The sequence below is a fragment of the Amaranthus tricolor genome, chromosome 10 (genome assembly GCF_026212465.1).
Source record: "Amaranthus tricolor cultivar Red isolate AtriRed21 chromosome 10, ASM2621246v1, whole genome shotgun sequence".
In the NCBI taxonomy this organism is placed as follows: Eukaryota; Viridiplantae; Streptophyta; class Magnoliopsida; order Caryophyllales; family Amaranthaceae; genus Amaranthus; species Amaranthus tricolor.
This window is the reverse complement of record NC_080056.1, coordinates 5,194,262-5,215,055: the sequence shown is the minus strand read 5'-3', so window position 1 is coordinate 5,215,055 and position 20,794 is coordinate 5,194,262. Positions and strand designations below refer to the sequence as shown.

The window sequence follows — 20,794 nt, the reverse complement described above, 5'->3', positions numbered from 1 at the left end:
TTGTTTTGTACTAAATGTAAAGTTCTCTCCACTAATACCTTTTCTCGGCATAGTTCAAAATCAGTAACGTTCACGATTGCGATAACGAAAAAGTGATAAGTTAGTTTGAGAGATCTGATTTACATATTGTTAAATTTTGGCCAAATTCATGCTTTATCGATCTTTTGAACTCAAATCTCATGATACTCAGTATAGACCTCAAATCTTGAACTCAATTCTTATCAACCGTGCTTACTACTTAGATACAACTCTAGAAAACCTAATAGTATAGCTTAAATTGGCTTGATTAGAGATTCAATTTGAGTTATCGAATCTGAAAATGAATCAATTTCATGTAGAGCTATTGACAAAAATAAGATTAAGAAGGCTCAACTAAATGTGCAAAAAAATCAGTAAGTGTAAATTTTTTTGTAGCCGGGTTGTCCATGAAACCGGGAATTTTTGAAAAAGGTGAGCGAAAAAAAAAAATTAATTGAATAAACTATTATTCAAACTTTTTCCAAAACTAAGCGTGAAAACTCCAGACCTATGGTTTGGAGTTGTTCGCAGTTTCTAACTGCGAACAGGTTAAAAAAGAAAAAATAGCTGTTCGCAGTTAGTAACTGCAAACAGAAAAAAGACAAAATAGCTGTTCGCAATTACTAACTGCGAACAGCTATTTGACCTATAAAAAAAAAAATTTTTTTTTTTTTTCTGTTCGTAGTTACTAACTGCAAACAGCTATTTTGTCTTTTTTTGACCTGTTCTCCAAACCATAGGTCTGAGGTTTTCACGCTTAATTTTGAAAAAAGTTTGAATAATAGATTCTTCAATTAATTTTTTTTTTTCGCTCACCTTTTTCAAAAATTCTGAAACCGGGAGGACACCCCGGGCTTTCTTGTAACACTCTTCTCAATATATTTAAAAAGGTTGCTTTAAAATTTTAACATGCTAACATTTTGAAAGCACATATCTCATCGCTAAACACTACTTATCAAACTAATTTTCTATTAAGTGTCATTTTCACTAATCAAAGCACCACAAACTACTCAAATTATTATGCCAAACAAACCCAATATCTTGAACATCAATATATTACCCTTATCACATCTATCCATTGTTAGAATATAGAGGATACGTACACTGTGTAGAACAAATCCCGTTCTCATGTTTACTAAGCTCTTGAAGGCACTAATTTTATCATTTCATTCTATCAGACTTTTCTGTCTATACAATTATACAATGTACAACATAAATGCGTGTGATACAGGCCCCTATGAGCTTTACAGGATCCTCTTAAGCAGTTGTAAATTTGGATAGGAGAACAAAAATAAAAATGGAATTCACAAAAATGTTTGAGATGCAAATAACAATTCCAGCTTCACGAAATACTAAAATCTAATCAATGTTAGTGCTATAAATTATTTTGCGCCAGAAGACCATTTAAAAGAGGCTGCTCCACATCTACACTTCCAGATCCTGAACGCCCATTACGGTGTTGAGCTCTGTTAAAACAACAAACAAGTAATAAGTTGAGAGAGCCCGGAAACAAAAATGAAACAAAAACAAATTATCGGCTATTTATCCGTCCGACTTCTGCACTTGATTAATCTTTTGGGGCGAGGCACATGGTACAGTAGAAATGAGTAGGTCTATTATCTTGTCCGATAAATTGGCCCGGCCAATGAAGCAAATACTTGCCCTATTACTTGGCCAAACCTATGAAGCCGAAATAAGCCACAATACACTCCAATATTCCAATTAGATATTAGTTACAGGCTTTACAGCCTTTTGTCACTGTTTCTATGCTGATGCAAAATGCCTTTTAAGATTCTAATTTTGAAACTCAAGACCACGTATTAGTTTTCTTCACTTGACAAAATTTTTCTTCCTGACTCACAGATCATGTCTCTCATGAAGTGCAACACCATACGCAGACAAGAAAAGGGAAGTTTTATAAGTGATACCGAGACTGAGCAGAAAAACAAGTGGAGACTTAATTAGAGAACAAACTCTTGCAGCTGTTCATATTATAGAGAACTAAATAGCCAGCATCACTGTGTTGTGACCATGGTAAAGGTTTTTGATCTTATTGCGACTGAAATTAGATTGAGACGACCGCAAAACCATCCATACGACCGTTGCAGCAGCCGAAACCAAATTTTAGCACCATGGTTCAAACAGAAAGTAACATGACAAGAACGGTGAAACAAAAGTCATGAACGGTCAACTGAAGATAGAACATTGCCCAATGGTTAGGAAGGCTTTCTTTTCCATTGGAAATAGTTGATTGTGAGCACTGGACTAAACGGATCTAACAGAGAACTCCTTCAATGTGTGTTTCTAATCACTAGCAAATAGATATCATGCACATGACCTCTAATACAAATTATCATTTAATTGTCAAAGCTAATATAAAAGAGTGAAGCATCAAAAGAGACCTTACACTAGTCGATTGAAGTTCTGTCTCATGATCATCATCATCCTGCAATAAATCCGGCAATCCTTGTTAAGCTATTTTAGATAGAACAACAATATGGTACCCCAAAGCCTCTACGTGATGCTTGCCTAGGTGCGGTTGGGGGTCGGGGGTATGTATATATCAAGTAAATCAGTATAATGAAGAAACTAAAAAGAAGGCAGTAGCATACCTCAATTAACAAATCCTTTCGCGTGATTAAACCTAAAACACGAGAAGGCCGAGGGACAACTAATATATGCCTTAATCCTAGGTTGCGGAATAGATTGTACACCTAAAGAAGCCAGAAGATGTAAGATTCTCAAAAGAGTGAACTTTACTAAAAACATAACAAACAATAAGCTGAAATTGGGTTAAAGAAACTCAAGAGCATAATTAGTCATGAAGCCAGAAGAATGGAAAATACTACCTTGGTCAAAGACATGTCTTCTGGAACTATATATGGTGATGGGTTTAGAAAGGGAGCAAGATCTATGTACATCTCTAAGTCATCCTCACTCAGGTGAACATCATTAAAGCTAAGCCCTTTACTCGAAACCGGTTTGATGAATTCACTGTTGTTGTGCCTGTGAAACAGGAAGCCATCATCAATTCATCCATCCTTTGTATTAAAATTATTCAAAATCATAAATACAAACCAACACTGAATAAGTAGATAATCACTTGCCTTATTGGGAGGGAACCGCTTCTTGAATCATTAGGTAAAGAGCTATGTTGGAAATCCAATTTGGACTGAAGAAGCACCATTAAATGACTGTATTTGGCGCATCACATCAGTTCCAACATTTTTAAGTTAAACAAATAGTATGACCAGCAACCAGATAAAGATAAAATAAAACAAAAGACTAACATTCATCCATACCTCCGAAGCATCAGTCCTATAACTAGTGTCTCTCCACTCCTTGTGTGATCTATAACCTATTCAGTAGGATCACAATTGAGTAAACCACTTTACAAAATAATTATGTCACAGACAAGTCAACTTACAGGAAAGCCATTGTGCTTGTTACTTCTCAGAATGGAAACCACATCTGAAACTTTGACAATACGAGGAAGACTGACAACCTTCAAGAAAAAATGTAAAAAGCATGAAATAAGAACGAATTCTCTCACAACCTATGAACAGCACATAGTTCTAGGTTTAAACATGAAGCGTCTAAGGGTGGAAGTTTTATGTTTGACAGACCTTTCGAGTCCGACAACCCTCTTTTGCAGTCATCTGCCGCATTTCGTATTTAGGTCTTGACTCTAGCAAAGGAATACCCTTAAGCCGAGCCTGCTCTTCATACAACCCATCATTGAATGCATCACCGACAGCCTGCATATCATTTCAATAGGCAATGTATAGTAATAAGTACATAACACCCGTTCCTATCGTTGAGTGGTTATAAAAGAGTTGAAATTTGGTTTGCTATCCACATTCATCCTGGGAATCATACCTTTGAAATAAGGAGAACCAGCATGATAAGTGGAAGAAACTTCAAATTATTTGAGATTTCAACCATAATGACACAAAGGGACACTGTCACACGCATTGAACCTCCTAAAAAAGAGGCAGCACCCAGAAGAGCATATCTGTAACCACAAACACATACTGTATTAAAAAGGTTGCACCAAAAACAATCAGATACAACCTAATCTCCTAGGCACATATACTTGCAATAAATTCTCACAAAAATTCACACACATTCACTCGAGACTAAAACAAAATTATGTTTGTCATTTCATACAATTACAACAATGGTTAGATGGAGAAGGCATCTTTACAAAGTGTTACTGCCATAAGGTTGGAAGCTCTGGTCATTTAATTACATTGGAAAGTCACTAATTGCTGCACGACTTGATGTTGCTCAGTTTAATCCAAAGAGAAGGAGCGGTCTTTTTAGCTTTAATTTATGATGGCTTTGTCATGAATGGCTGTGAGGGATAATATAGGAATTAAATAATAAATAATACTTAGAAATTAGTTAGTTGGGGGATAATATGTAGGGAGAAATTGTATAAATAGAAGAGGAAGGGAAAGAGAAGGGCATTCATTTTGTAATAGATTTGAGATGAGTTTATGACTCATTTAGGGAGACCTCAATATCTCGAATTGCTTGACTACTATCTCATTGTAATCGTTCTTAGGTTATAATCAATCTTCGATATAGATGTACATTTACTATGATCTACACTAATCTTTACATTTCAATATAGTTTTCTGCTATTCTTGATCCTATACCTAACTTCAATCATTCATGGCTAACTCAGTCCAAAACAGGCTTTTGCAGAAAAACTAGATTAGATTAATGCAGAGGCGAGTAGGTGACAAAGGAAATTCACATTCCACTTTACCTGAAGTTTCTTAGCAATCAGAATTATTACATTCCACTTTACTTGGCAATTAGAATTACAGGCAAAGTTAACAATCTTTTTTTCATAAAGCCATAAGCCACTAAATCTGTTGTCTAAAGCATATTACCTGAATGACGGTACGATACAGTTTAAGGGGCTGGAAGGGGTATATATGATAGCTTACAGAGCACTGGCCCATTGAATTTATTAATGGTTTACTCAAACAGTGAGAGTAAGCCAGGTTAAAAAGAGAAAGGAAAAATAAAAACAGTAAGTCAGTGCAACACGTGATGGGTCTTTGAAAACAAAATACAAGTGCATAATAACAAGGAGGGAAAAACAGTAAGTCTTCTTCCTCTTTCATCATCTAGATGCTCTTGCTCTCTCGTTTTCTCTATGGTTTCTGCTTAAAGACCAAAATTAGCAGTGTCCAAGTAACAACCTTTTTCTACTTGCACTTATTCTTCTCTCCCGTTTCAGGTTCTGAGGGTACCCTTTTCTTTTTTCCCTCTCATTATTCCAATGAGAACCACGGAAATACCTAGATCGCATGATGGCAATGACGTCAACAAACCAGTTTGCGAACACAGCAACAAGGGTAGTGTGTTCCGCAATGTGGATCAAAAGTTCTAGGCCGGAGATTGGTAATCTGCTCCGCAATCCGAGATACAATAGTCTTTTCAATAGCAGAAACTCTTCCCAAAGGAATGAAGTAGTCGATAAATGAGTAAGCTATACACTACTAGGCTGCTAGCTTGATGTTTCAAGGTTTTAGAAGTGAAAGCACTAAAAATTATTACTTAATCTTGCTTCATCACTGTCGCACTTGAGAAAATAAAAGAAAGCAGGACCGATGAATCCTGAAAAGTATAAGGCTGCTTACATGCATCTAGATAACATACTCTCCAGCATCAGTATATCTTCATTTGGAAATTTCATCCCACTGCCAAGAGCCTAAAACTGATGTTTCTCCAAAGTTAATATGAAAATCTAACAGTTCATTACAAATGAGAACTGACCTATCAACACCTTATTTTTAACCTTAAGTCGTCACATTCATATCTTAGATTTTTCAGATGTACCAAAATAAAGGTACCACTTCTAAAGAATGGGTAGAGCGCAGGCTAGGGTTAAACACTATGGGGTCGAGGATGTCAAGTCTTTTCTTTATGCCCAATTATATCCCAATAAGTAATCCTATCACAGACACCCTTAACAAAAATCTATCACAAAAGTAGTTGATTAGTTAAGATTACTGAATATCATAGATATATGTTGGTCCTATTTTTCGCTATTTTAAGTGTAAAAAGAAATCATTTATAATAAGGGTTTACAGGAAAATCCATACAGAGACAGCTTATTCTTAGAATTGATTAGGTCCTTCATTTTATGTAGCATTATTCCCAAACAAAACTAAATGGGTCAGGCAACCTTAGGTTCATAGCTTCTGAGTACTAGCTAGATCTTATGACCTAATTCCATTTTTGCACAAAAACCCACTAGTCTATAAGTTTTAGAAGTCACCATTACGCATCCATTAATCTCAAGGTCATGCTTGTCCTTCCAGCAGTCCGGCTAGTAAGCTCAAAACACGGGGCAAGAAAAGAAATAATTATCCTTGCAATAGCATCATTGGAAGCTAACAATTCAGCACTTGAACAATCTGGCACGAAGGTCCTTTTCATTTTGAAGCTTTTTCTTATCAAAAAAGTCTAAAAAGTTTTTTTGTATGTTGACTCATGCACATCACACATGATCCATGTAGGTAGACATGCTTTCTAATTGGGCCATTCAGGTCGGCTCAACTTTGAGTCGGATTAGGTTGTTTCCGGTTTCAAATTCGGTCTGTTTTGTTCGATCCATTGGGTTTTAAAAATTTTTTTTCTATCACTATTTTTTTCTTTATTTTAAGGCTACAACAAAAAAAATATTGACTCAACATACAAAATTAACAAAACAAATAGCGGGTTTTGACCAAAACTGATACGTGGAACAGAAAAAATTAATATAGTTGGTAAAGTGAGTTAAGACAGTCATGTTCAGTTTAGACCCATTTTTCAGTTTTTCAGGTAGGATCATTTACGGATTGCTTATCAAGTTTTTTGGTTATAAACCAGCGGTTTTGGATCGGCTTTCTGGTCTATTTTGGTTTGGGGTCAGAATTTATAGGTCTACATGTAGGTGTATCAAAGATTTCAAAGAACATATTTTCCTTACACCGATGATTAATGGTGGCTTCAACTTAGTCTCATGGCAACAGTTCCTAATAAATATAAATGCTCAACAAATGACGTCCGAATTTCAATTCTACATAAAAATTGAAAAAATTATAAAGTACACATATATGCTGCAGACGCATCAACATCGTTCCAATGCCAGTATATAAGCTTCATGCTTCATGTCAAGGCAGTAACAAACCAAAGAAAAAGGAGCTGAGCAAATTTACCCCTTAAAATCAAAGAAGCTGATAACATCTTAGTATGACCTTTTATATATACAATAGCCATTAGTGTATATTCACATATTATAAGCAAATCTCATGGTACTCTATATAGAAGGTAAAAGTAACAATGAGAGAAAAAATAACTCACGTGCCCTCCTCGATATTAGGTTTTTTGTAGAAGTTAACAACAAACATGCCAACCAGACGACCATAAGTTGATCCTATCATGATTCCAGGTACAAATTGACCAGCAGGGACAGCTGTTCCAAACGTAACCACCGCCAAAGTGTAGAACATAATCTACAAACACAAGACAGAAACTATCATTTCAATGGCATCAGCTAGTAACATCAGACTTCTATTGGATACTGTCCTCGGCTACAGTTAGAAGAAACACTATCTCACTCAAACTCCAAAGTTCCCCCAAGTATCCATGTTGCATCCTGAAAACTTCAATGAGGGTACGAACACTTCACATTTCATTTTAAATCACAAACATGAAAATGTACCGAAAACTGCTATATGCAAATGATATCCAAGTTTTACTCTCATCCATGAATTATTTTATCACACCAATAGAAAATAAAGATTTGTTTGAAGAACAATCAATTTCCCTCTTAATTTCAAGTTTGAAGTCTAAAAAAAGTTTGTCCACTGCCTAGGTTTTAAATAGGGATAACAAGCTAACATCAAAGAACCTTAGGTCATTATAGACAGGTATGTTCTCCTCTACCAACTTTATCTAAATATCTGCAATTGTATCTCTGCCTTCATCACCACAAATACACAATTCATGTGATGTTCAAATCTATAAAACTTTTCCAGTATATAAAATATAATTTCACCCCTTTCCTTTCACATAAAATAGGAAACCTTGAGCATAGTGAAAACATTACATCATCTCAACTTGGAATGTGTCCAATCCCAACAAAAAGTTGTTTCACATGAATTTGTACGCAATTTGATAGTTTGCTTGGCCTATCTTGTTGGGCAATTTGATAAATCCACTAAGGTTGAAAGAAATTATTCTACCAATACTACCATGTAGATAAGAATTGCACAAGAGATCACTGTAGAAAGATAGGGGTAGCCGAGATGTGTATGATAGGATGCATAGCTGCACAAACCCTAAAGGATAGAATTTGAAATGAAGACTCAAAAAAGGTCATGGAGTCGCACATGTCGTAGACAAAACGAGAGAAACTTTACGTGGTTTAGCCCATGTCCTGAAAAATGGACAAGAAAATGGAAGGACGGAACTTTAAAAGGATTAAAAAAAGAAAGATGTTGGTCTATTATAGATGTTTTTGCGACACCGCTACTGTTGAACACATCCACGACCTTAGTTTTGAAAAGCGTGCCTTACTTTGCGCCTTGTGCATCTTGAGCTCAAGCTCAACTAAAAATGCCTCGGCTAGGTGAGGCAAAGCCCACTACAAGAGGCGTGACCCTTAGATGCATCAATGCGCTTCACGCCTGGTGCGCCCAATGCACCTCCTTTTTGGGTTGGGTGATTAACTTATGCTTGATTGCTCAAAAAAGAAATAAAACTCGAAACACAAATTTACTTGAATATGAAGTTCGAAAAATATTGCTTCTTTAAGAAAAACAAAAAGCCTCCGAAGAAGAAGAAAATAGCTTGGGAAATTCTTCATATTTCATTATAATAGTAAAGTTCTAAAGTGGTGATTGCTGCAAAGATAATGAATGTTTTCAAGCTTGTTGATACTAAAATATGAATATCTTGTTGTTTAAAGTATTATATAAGTTTTAAAGTTGATTTTTAAGCTTTAGGGAAAAAGTGTGCCTCGTCTACAAAACGTTCACTGCGCTTTGCGCCTAGGCTCTAAGGACCTATTGCGCCTTGCAGTTTTTAAAACTAAGTCCGCAACTGCAGTTTTTTTCCACGGTCTCATAAGATAAGTTGCTTCTGTTGTAGATCTCCCGGACATAAGTCTAAATCGGTTCTTTACCTCGTGAGTTGATTGAATAATGCCCCTATGAGTTGGAAGATAAAGTGGATCAATGCAGAAGCGATTTAGAGGTTGGCCAAGGATGACTTGCTAATGATTCGGATCACCACACTCTTCTTGCAAAAGAGAAGGAGTCTCTCCTCTCTCTTAATCATTGGTTACATGTTCATGAAAGTACTCTTAGGAGTTAGGAACATTCAGGCTTTAAAAGGGTTAGTAATCAAGTTTCTACTGTGTATTCTCAATTCCTTGTAGTCCAGGTATCTAAGGAGGAGGTGGATAAGGTTATCTCTAATATTAGGACACTAAAAGTCTTGGTCTTGATGGTTTCAATGCTTATTTCTACAAGCAAGTGTGGGATTTTTTAGAAAAGGAGGATATTTACGAAGGAGTTCTAGATTTTTTTCCCCATGGTAAGCTGCTTATGCCTATCAATATCACTCAAGTTCTCCTTATTCCCAAAACGTCTAATGTGACTCAGCTGAAGGACTTTAGGCCTATTTCTTGTTTTTAATGTTTTATACGATATTATTTCTAAGATTCTTGCGAGTAGGTTGCGTTATGGCTCCATACTATTACCAACCAGGCCCAAGCTGGTTTCATTCCGAGAAGGGCTATCAGTGACAATATCTTGTTAGCTACTGAGCTTATCAAAGGGTATTCTTGGGCTAACATTAGTCCAGATGTTTCATTAAAGTAGATACTAGGAAATTATGACTCGGTGGATTGGAAGTTTCTACAGTGTGTTCTTAATGAGATGGGTTTCCCTTAGGTCTTTGTGCATTGGGTGATGGCTTGTGTTTCTTCAGTGTCCTACTCTATTAACATCAATGGCATTCCTTCTAAAACCTTCGAAGCTGCTAAGGGTCTTAGGCAGGGAGCTCCTATATCCCCTTTTCTGTTCGCCATTTGTATGGAGTATCTTAGTAGGAACTTTTAAATAAGGACTCCTTTGGTTACCATCCTAAGTGTAAGACTGCCAGGGTGATTGACATGAATAGCTATTGCGCTCAATTTTTCCTTTACCTATGAAAATTATCAAGTTGTTTGAAGCTAAGTGTAGGGCTTTCTTGTGGACAGGCTCTTATAATCCTTCTCGTAAAGCTGCTATTGCTTGGGCGCAGTTGTGAAGTACTAAGCATTTTAGGGGCCCGAGTCTAATTAATATTAGATTGTGGAACCTTGCTGCGATGTTGAAACACTTATGGGTTATTTCTATGAAAAAAGATAGGCTCTAGATTTCTTGGGTTCATTGTTATTATATCAAAGGGCAAAATGTGTGGAACATGAAGTTCCTAGTAGTATGTCCTTGATTCTTTCCAAAATTTTTAGCCTTCGTGATACCTTTAGAGATGTGGTGGAGTGGGAAGATAATAATGACATCTCTATGTTTATCAGTAAGAAAATTTATAACCTGCTGGGAGGATCAGTTTGTGTTCAGCAGTCTGATGTGTAGAAATAGAGCTTCTCCTCGTAGCATATTCTGTGTTTGGTTTCCATTAAGCTAGAGTTCTGGTTATCCTTTGGATCAAGATGATTTATGCCATATGGAAATTCCGAAATGATTGAATTTTTAACAAGGGTCATTACTCATTATGTATAGCTAAGAGTATTGTGTTTAATACGGTAGCTAGATGTTGTGAGAGTGGTATAGCGCTGCCGTGAAGGAATTAGGTGCTTGTTTGCTTTGTGTTGTTCTGTTTTTGTCTTGGTAGGCTGGGGCTGTATGTTTGTTGGCCTCTTTTGTTGTTTGGTTGTGATATTGTGTGTTTTGGGCATCTAGTTTAGCGGGTTATCCACCTTGCGCTTTGTAGTTCCTTTTGGAGAACTAAAATCACTTTTTTCCAAAAGAAAATAATTAAGTTTGCGACACCTAAAAATGAAATGCAATTCCCAATAGAGTGAATATGTAACAAAAATACTATATTAAATGACTCGTATTTCTATCACTATTTCCCATTACTTCATAGTATGGCGCATGACTTTATTCCTCTTAGAGCATCTTAGACATATCCTGTGTTCTTGTAAATGGATATTAATTATTAAAGTATTTCTCCAGTCATCGGGCATCAACTTTCCGATAACTTCCTAGTAATATACATCTCCTCATATGTATTTCTTTCACTGTTTCTATAACTTCATAGTATGGCCCATGTGTTTTATTCCTCTGGGTGGAATCTTAGATATCTTCTTTGTTATTGTAAATGGAAACTAGAGTACTTCTCCATTCGTTCGGGCATCTTGTGTTCCCTTCAAACCTTGTTAATAAATCAATTCATTCCAATCAGCCCTACGCATCTCCTTACTTCAATAAACCATCCGACCCCATCGCGTTCTTTAGCGTCATTTACCCCAAAGCCCTTGCAACCTCTGATTTTTTTTTTTTTTTCACATAACATCTCTATTTTCTTCTGTGGCAGCGATGGGAATCCCATAAACAAATCAAATTTTAGAGCCCGTAGTGCAATAATAAGGTCACATCGCATCGACAACACCGTAAAGATTTAAAAAAAAAAACCGAAATTTCCCATGTAAAGGTTTAAGAAAACACATTTTGCTCCGTTTCAAGGAATATCTCACACTTTCGGCCGATATTTGGCGTTACGATAATTACATCAATTGTTACTGCATTGTCATGTCATTACTGCGATCACGACCGTTATTGCAAATTTGCACAATGGTAGTGCCCCAAAGATAGCCAAACACATAAATGGACAATGATATTTCCAATGAGCATATACCTTCATCCTTAACAAAAAATCATAACAAAGTAATGGAACCAAATAGGCCACTATCCGTTTTATCTTATTATAAACTCTAATTTCTATTAAGTAATCCTAATAATTTTTACATGACATTTATAAACTCCAATTGAGTTTACAAATTAATTAGCTTTATTTTCTATGAACAATTCCTAATCATTTTCCAATCCATGAAAGATAAGAGGTATGGAACTGGTATCAAAATGAAGATTAAATTTTCTCATAATCTTATGTTTATTATGTACAAACAATAAGGGAAAGCATTGCAATAGGTAGAACATGCCCCAAATAAGTTTCCTATTTGAAGATTTATGGATATGACACCATTTCTACAAACTTTAGACACAAAACACCATCTCAGTGAAGCAAATTCCTTAAGTTTCAAGCTATTGTAAAAAAACATATATAAGAGAACAAATGTCTTACCAAGAACGTCAATAAGCTTTGTGCACTAAACTCGTGTATTGTTTTTGCACTGAATAAATTTCTTATAGCATCATCCTGCATGGAAAACAAAAACACTTTCACAAGAATGATTGAATTAATTACTAAAATTGAACAAAGAGAAACAAGTGAAAACATTAACAGTTGCGCATAATGTTCACCTGAGTGTTGAAGAAAATGGTTGCTAGATCGTTGTATTCATTCTCATTGCGACAGTAGAACTGCAAGTGTCAACAAAGAAATTCAATAAAAATAATCAAAGGCTACAAGAGAATCATTTCACAAAATTCAGCGTGCAAAGAAAGTCAATTAACTTGCAATTGCCCTCACTCTAGCCCTAGCGTTGCTTCATTTATCATTCCTCCTTACCACAAAAAAAAAAAAAAAAAAAAAAAAAAAAAAAAAAAAACAATCAGTTCTAGTCTTTACCCTAAAATGATCAGCTTATTCAACTTATCATAAACTAATGATGGACTTCTTTACTTCATCCATGTGATTCTCATTTTATCCCATTTGCCATGTTTCAATACTCCAATATAGTATACTTCCTCTTAGACCGAAAAAGAAAAGGCGAAATTTTCATTAAATTGCCAAGTTGGGACACCGATTCTGATAGCTGAGTTCAAGTAACAAATTTTTCGAAACTAGATCTATCATTGCACAAAGAACCATGGAGAAGCCTCCACAGTCCACACTCCATGTGCAGATTTCAAAATTGCTAGATCGTTTCAAGGGTCATATTGTTTTGGAATTCTTGTATCACGGAATACACTCGGAATTGTCTTTCCACTCATCGCCTCCTTGACCATAAATGACTGTAAAAGGGAAAGTTTGTATTTAGACAAAGTGGAGATGGTTCCCACCTCTCGGCTAGCAAAGGTACTATCAAAAAGGATAGTTAATACCCCGAACAAGCACAACCCCACCACTCCTTTCTAGACAACCTGAAAGCTCAATTGTTTCAAACAACACTTGTAGCAAGATGTTAAATGCTTCAAAATAAAAGCTAAAATATAAAGCATAACATCAATAAAACAGACCTAATAACCAAGACCAAAAATCAAATTCAAGAAACTCGTTTTATCAGCACACAAGTCTCACAGAAAAAGCTTCGTCGGAATAAATGCCATTACAATTACAATTACGAATAATTAGCTCAAAATTAATACCTTTGCGAGATTTGTTTTAACAAAAATAAAAGCTTCGAAAAAATTGTAGAACTGTAGATTAAGTAAAAAAAATGATAAGAGTACTTACATTGACATAATTCCCATACATTCCTGGGGGATTAGGACATTCAACTTCTGATGCAGGACAGGGGCTACATTTCCTTAAGAGTGGTAATCCAAAAGAAATAGCCGAGGTAATTATAGAAATAATACAAACTTCAATAATCTGTCAGGTGAACAGAACATGTAAACCAAAAATCAGGAAAAAAAATTCTTTAAAAACCAAGGCATGCTGCATGCATAAACTTAAAAAACACATCAAAAAGATCAACAATAAACTTACTTTAACTCGAGCCCCTTTCTTGTGTAAATAATTGCGACGCCAATAAGTAATATACCTTGTGAGTTGATTGAACAACGCCCCTATAATATTTCAGTTGTCATGAAACCTAAAAATATGGAACGCATTCCCCTAGAGAAAGAATATGTAACAAAAATACTAGATTAAACAGATATACTCACCAAGAAGACCACCAATCACGCCAATAATTGCCATTGGTAATAACTCCGCAAATGAGTAATCCTCTTGACCACTATCATCACCAACTTTGTTAAAAAAAAAAAAAGCAAAGCAATAAAGCTGATAACATTAAAACTGAGATTAGTTCAGTTTCTAACTCTGATATATCCCATATTATGAAGCCACCAGCACCAAAATGTCCACATTTTCCACTCCTACACCATGCCATTGCACTACGTACAACCACAGCAACAACGGCAGAAGTGAAAAAGACACGCCACATAAGCTGACTTCTCCACCTTCAAGCAAGGAAAAATATTAAAATAATGTGGGTTAACACTAAAACTAAAGCATTAGAGTAAGAAATAAAATCAAACCATCAAATGATATATATAATAATGAACATAATTTCACTTATATCTAGTCTAGAGTTAAAATAATACCATGATGTAACCTCCTCAAGTGCAAATAAGACACCACCAACAGGAGCTCTAAAAGCAGCCGCAACTCCAGCTGCACATCCACAGGTTACCTTTTGAAAATATGACACAAAAATTAGTACAAAAAATACTGAAGAATATCAAAACATTTTTCAAACAGCAAGGAAAAACCAAAAGCAAACAAAACCAAGGCCACCACAATGTTAAAATTATTCCGAAAAAAATTGCTTTCCCAAAATAGATTCTCGGTGTATAAACCACAAAGTAAATGATCATAACAGATGTTTGATAAAACAATCAACAAGGATCACATACTTAAGAAAAAAAGCAGGATAAGCTTTCCTATTATCCTGACTATAAAGTTTATAATGGCTACATCCAATGGTGGAGAGAGAAATCTGAGCTTGTGGAATACAATTATCAATATTTATACATCAGTAACATATATATGACATAGAAATTATCAATTTGGTATGCAAAAAATGACTGAGAAAGAATAGAACAATTTTTCAAGTATGACATCACCTTTCACATGAATTTATATAATCTTTTTCAAATAATTGAACTATTGGAATAACTCGTAAATGTACACAAAATAAACAAAACCCTACTTTTATAATTTTACAAAAATTGTTGACTTGTATAGCATATGGTCCATGTGTTATAGACCAAATGGTAGAGTTCATCCCAAAAGAGTAAATGACAAGTATAGAAGGTGAGGGAGTCGATTTGATCCATAAAGAACAAACCCCATATTAGTTTACAAAACCAACGAAGGAAAAGTCCCATAACTTTGCAATGGGATAAATCTATTACATTCAATCCCCCATAAGGCCCAAGATCCTCGTTGGTCAAGGGCTCACGATACGTTGGTAAAGGCCACGTTGGTCAAGGTTGGCTTAGCCCAAGCCACCACTCTGAATTGGCTTTGATACCATTGTTATAGATCATATGGAAGAGCTCATACCATAAGACTAATCTAGTATATGACGGAATTCATTTGAATTATAAACCCCACATTAGTTGCCCAAATAACTAATGTGAGACAAGTCCCATGATTTAGCAATGGGCACAAATCCATTAAAAAATCATGACCACATCACTTGAATGTTTCAAAGAAGTTTAAATACCATTCTAAACCACATCTTTTTTGAAATGAATAAGAAATGGATAAACCAAAAAACCGAAAGAAATACAATTTCATGAGTGTATATACTTACTAGATCACGGCGATCTCGATCACTATTAAATCCTTGAAGCCACCTTGAACTTAAATGATACTTGGTAGATCCACCCTGAAATAACACATCTAAATTTACTAAAAATAACAATTTTATAACATCAATTACTGAACACCTTACCATATAATGGTGTGATTGGGCATAAGATCTTAGGGAAATTCATAATTTTTCATATTTCTACTGAAATGGAAAAACCAATAAATGGGCTTCACAAGGTACTCACTTTAAACTAAATTTTACAACCATTAAATCTATCCCCTTATTTTTAAGAGACACGAGACGCATTGAGGCGCAAAAGATCATTTTTTAAGTTGCAAGGCGCTAGCTTTTTGTATGCGAGGCGCAAAATTTCGCTAAAAAACTCCAAAATCAATTTTAAAACATATTTAATACTTAAAAAGTTAAAACAACATGAAATTCATACCATAATAACATATAAGTACGCTAAACACTACTTTAGCACATAAAGTCATACGATAACTCCATAAGTCAATCACATAGTCTTGAGTCAACAAAAGAAATAAGAATAAAACAAAGACAAAGGTAAAGAAAGAAAACAGTGGTTCTTGATGCTTGAAATGATTTGTGACACACTTAAACAAAAAATTAATCTAAATCATAATCATAAGTCGACCAGTAAAGACACTTCAATGTTATTTTTGCTCTTTCGTTTCTCACGCTATATTTTTGCTATAGGGCAAAAAAAAGGGTATATTTTTGCTTTCCATCCAAAAGAAACAAAACTCGAAGTCCAAATTAACCTTTTTGTGTTGTGCACTATAGCATTTCCCGCCTTATGCACCAAGTGTGTCTCCTCATTTGGTTGGGTGATTAACTTAAGCTTGTTTGTTTGAAAAAGAAACAAAACTCGAAAACCAAATTATCTTGCATATAAATTTCGAGAAATAGTTATTTCCATAAAAACGAGAGCTAGTACCATGTGAAGAAGAAATTAACTTGGGTATTCTTCATATCCTCATTGTAATAAATAATTCATAGTGCAAAAACAGGGTTGCATCGCATCGCATCGATCACATTGTAAAGTTATTAAAAAAAGAACCGATTATTCTCGCGTTGTAATGTATTAGGTCGTTTCAAGGGATATCTCATGCTTTCGACCGATATTTTGGCATTACAATAATTGCCCCGTTACGGCATTATCGTTCCGTTACCGTGTTCGCAATCGCTACCGCATTTTTGCACTATAATAGTTATATGCTAGGGTGTTTTACTGCAATGATGATGGATATTTTCCGGCTTATAGCTCTTATAATATGAATGTCAGTTGTTTTATGAATTATATATGAAATTGATTTTATGCTTGCACTTTGTGCCTGGGGTGTTTTATGAATTACCTCGGTTCGCCTCGCGCTTTTACAAACTAAGTTCCCCACCCTTGGAAAAAAATGAAATGTCGATGCAATATCCTTATTTTGTGCGACTTACAATCTATATTGAGCCAACTAGAGAAAAACTACGATTTGAAGCCATGGAGAGTGTGAGAACCAAAAGTAGCCTATATCCATAAGAATTTTGGTGTATTAAGAACATTTCCAACCATAGTAGCTAGCCATTACACTATGTAAGAATGTTGGTAACAACATTCTTCAAAGGATAGCCAAAATCTAGTCATCAATCTAAATTAACTGGAAGCCGAGAAAAGACAATAATATGAAGCTTTATGAAAAAAACTAGATGTAATTAATTCAACGGGTCAATAACGCTACAAACAAATAATCCACCTCTTGAAAAGCTGAAAGGACCAGAGAATCCTAACAATCAAACCTAATGCAACAAAATAAAGAAATGAGTCATATCAATCATCAATAAGCTCCAGTAATTCCTCAACACAGCAGCTTCAAACTCCTCTTTACCCAAATGGTAAGAAAGTGCACACAACACCTTCTTAATTTACATTTTTATTTTACAAATTCAACAATATTATCCCCCTTTAACTTTAAGTCCTTTAACTACAAGTCCAATAAGAGTAGGGATATTGAAGAGTGCATACAATTCCCTGCCTAACAATAATGAGCTCTTCCTCCTCTAACTATCTGTAGCCATAGTAAGTAAATCACTATCCTCTCATCCAATCACATGTTCCCTATTACTCTTCTCACCATGTATAACCCACAACTCCTTTTATATTTCCTTCATTCCTTCACTCAAATTTGGATCACATTGGACATGCGTTACATAATTCATTTTGCTATTTGAATTTCAATTTTGAATCAGCGGCCCCCTACCACGTGCTTCCCCAGCAAAAATGTTCCTCTTTCCATTAATTTGGTAAGGCCTTACAATTGAATTGATTGTAAACCTCCTCTATAGGGGCTCTTTAGGGGTGAGCGGGGAAAAACCCATCTATAAATGATGTCCAACAAAATAAACTTGATTGGAAACCACCACAACCACTTGCCAAGCTATTTAACATTAGAAAATAAGCTGAACTTTTAAAATCAATGCAATCCCTCCTTTGGAACTTATCTAGAATTTCATGAGTTAACTATTTTAAAAAAATTAAAATAGAACGCAAGGCATTCACTTGCGCAATAAATTTTGTATAATCTAGCGAATAAATATACATTAAGCTCATTTACAAAAAAAAAAGTGGTCGATGAAAATGCATAAATTCAAGTCAAAGAAATTTTGAAATAGTCATATCAAATGCAACTTAGGAAAAGGAGAGAGAGAGAGAACTATAGCTACATTGAGCATCACATACTTGTCCCAGGAGTGAAGCTATACAAGCACCAATATGAACAAGTGGTCCTTCTTTACCAAGAGCTAACCCACCACCTACAGAACCAATGCTTCCAAAGATCTTCAATCAAAATGAAAACAAAGGATGAAGATTGAAATAATGGTAAAATGAACAAAACAATGGAATAGAAAAGATAGGATATCCTACTAAATTCTGAACATACCTTCCCAATTAAAGTTCTAAATAAAAGTATGCCGTGAACATCAATTCCTAAAACAAACAAACAAAATTGTGTCAGTCAAATGAGATATCAATAAAATGTCGTAAAACTTAGTGGACGAAGTTTGCTTACCATTCAAATAACCCTTTATTTCTGGAATACCAGATCCAGCTGCAGCTGGTGCAAAATGGGTAACTATATACACAGAAGAAAAAACTAGTGCCAAGTTGAATAACACATAAATCAATAGCCCAGCAAAATATGATTTCTGAATTATTGAAAAAGTCAATGCGAACTTCCATCCGGCAAAGTTCTCCACTGAGATATTTATGAATATAGCAGCAAGCCCCGTGCCTGACAACAAAATAAAGAGGCATAACCATTAGCATGAGCACAAAGTCCCAAAATCAATAATTGACCATCAAAATAAAGTCCTAATGACTATGCAACAAGTAACCGTTAATCCACTACAATATAACACATATACAAAAAGCATACATAGTTACACACATTAAGACATTAAATTATTGTATCAAAGGTTAAAGCAATCACAAGCTATTTGACACCAGGGTTTAGCACCAAATGACTTTCGCAGTATACAAGTGCTCAAAATAAAGGATTTGACAAATTTTTGAAGATTTGAGGTAATTAGGCAATATTAGTACGCAATCATGCCCATACAGGATTAAGGTCCTTATAATTCAATATTAGAAGTTTAAGACACAACACTGAGCTCTTGAAGCATCAGTCTGACAGTCTTTTGATTCTTGAAAAAAAGTAGAATTTCTCTCCTAACAATTACTTCAATAGCTACAAGTGACCTGAGGATTAAATAAACTTTCAATTTTTCCTCAATATCATAAAACTGCCAAAACATGATGTATCAAGCAGAAGAACAACTGAACAATCACTACAGTTTGATGATAAAATTATAAAAGAGAATAGTGTATAGAACAAGAAAACAAGAGAAACCGACTAATTAAATAAAAAAATTTCTCAATTGCTTATGTTTTGGAAAAAACTAACCAATGCCAATCATCAGCGCGAGGAACCACTTCAAGGACACTTGATAACAAACAAACAGGCTCCCTCTCTTTTCCTACCATGAACACCGCCATCAAAAGATGTCAGTTACAGAAAAGAAATAACTGGACCTAAAAAACGAAAAATCAACGAAATTTGAAGTAAAATCGAACCTGTTCTTCTCGGTAAGCATAGTTTTCAATAACTTCATAATCAAGGCTTTCGACACCACTAGAATCATTCTTTTTTGAAATTCCAACCTCATCTAATTCTCCATCTTCTGAATTTGGCAATCGAGACCACACCAATTTCGCAGTTTCCATACCGTTTTGGAAATGATTCGACAACATTTCCTCAATTTTTAATCAAAAATTGCCAGTCTTCTTTCAAAATAATATTTTCTCCTCGATCTCATTCACCATTGAAGGTTTAGAATCACAGATCGAAGCAGCGAAACTGGTTTACAGTCGAATCAGACTAGTAAATTTCAAAGAAAAATCAGAATCACGAATTATGCTGGGATCAACGACAGATAAATCGAGAGAAGATGCAGACTGAGCCGCAATTCGCAAGTGATCGCTCGATGTTCCTTTCGATGAGTCTGTGGTTGGGCTGTCCGCTGTTATAAGCTGCTGCTTGTTTGGAATATGGTGGTGACGGCAGAGCTGTCAACTTTTTATCACTCGAAAATTTTGATCACAACTAAAAGTCTAAAACCACCTATGTATGTAAACCGAATCATGTCATTTTGACATATTTTTTAAAGGAAAATTATCCATAGTTAATTAATTAATTAATTATAAAAAATTAATTAATCCTTTTATAATTCAGAAAAATTTAGTTGATAAAAATTTTTTTAAAACCTTGAGTCATTGAATTTACTTAGAAAATATTGAACCATAAATGACTCGATAAAATCACCCAACTTAAAACTTGTCAAATCGACAATTTTAAAAATCTAGTGAGAAATGATGTACAATGTGTTAGCATGCTAAAACCTAAATTCCAAATTGGGTTTTTGATAAATTAAAACTTGTTCGATCTCTTTAAAATATTTGAA

At 35.0% G+C, this 20,794-nt stretch overlaps 1 protein-coding gene across 2 annotated transcripts; it reads right to left on the bottom strand.

Moving 5' to 3' along the window:
• Positions 1-1,147: 1,147 nt before the first annotated feature.
• LOC130825155 (chloride channel protein CLC-d) lies at positions 1,148-20,444 on the bottom strand. Of its 2 annotated transcripts, none has more exons than XM_057690224.1 (23): positions 19,908-20,444; positions 19,738-19,810; positions 18,844-19,065; positions 18,715-18,761; positions 18,513-18,611; positions 15,767-15,841; positions 14,550-14,638; positions 14,265-14,405; positions 14,109-14,179; positions 13,930-14,009; positions 13,675-13,812; positions 12,579-12,638; positions 12,400-12,474; positions 7,387-7,538; positions 3,898-4,033; positions 3,645-3,776; positions 3,446-3,523; positions 3,321-3,376; positions 3,126-3,212; positions 2,868-3,024; positions 2,631-2,732; positions 2,421-2,464; positions 1,148-1,484 (listed from the first exon to the last, which is right to left on the bottom strand). In XM_057690224.1, exons 1-23 carry the CDS (start codon positions 20,082-20,084, stop codon positions 1,394-1,396), a joined length of 2,382 nt encoding a protein of 793 aa, XP_057546207.1. In that variant the 5' UTR covers positions 20,085-20,444; the 3' UTR covers positions 1,148-1,393. The 2 variants fall into 2 exon arrangements, with proteins under 2 accessions (XP_057546207.1, XP_057546208.1); XM_057690225.1 differs by having other exon boundaries at positions 2,426-2,464.
• Between the last annotated feature and the right edge of the window lie 350 nt (positions 20,445-20,794).

Bases quoted from the DNA above. Each gene is read 5' to 3' on its own strand.
- LOC130825155 (XM_057690224.1), bottom strand. From the start codon at position 20,084: ATGTTGTCGAATCATTTCCAAAACGGTATGGAAACTGCGAAATTGGTG. The intron at 13,813-13,929 runs GTAAGTTTATTG...TTCACCTGACAG, and splicing joins AGAAAGGGGCTCGAGTTAAA to ATTATTGAAGTTTGTATTAT. The intron at 7,539-12,399 runs GTAAGACATTTG...TTGTGTTTGTAG, and splicing joins AAAGCTTATTGACGTTCTTG to ATTATGTTCTACACTTTGGC.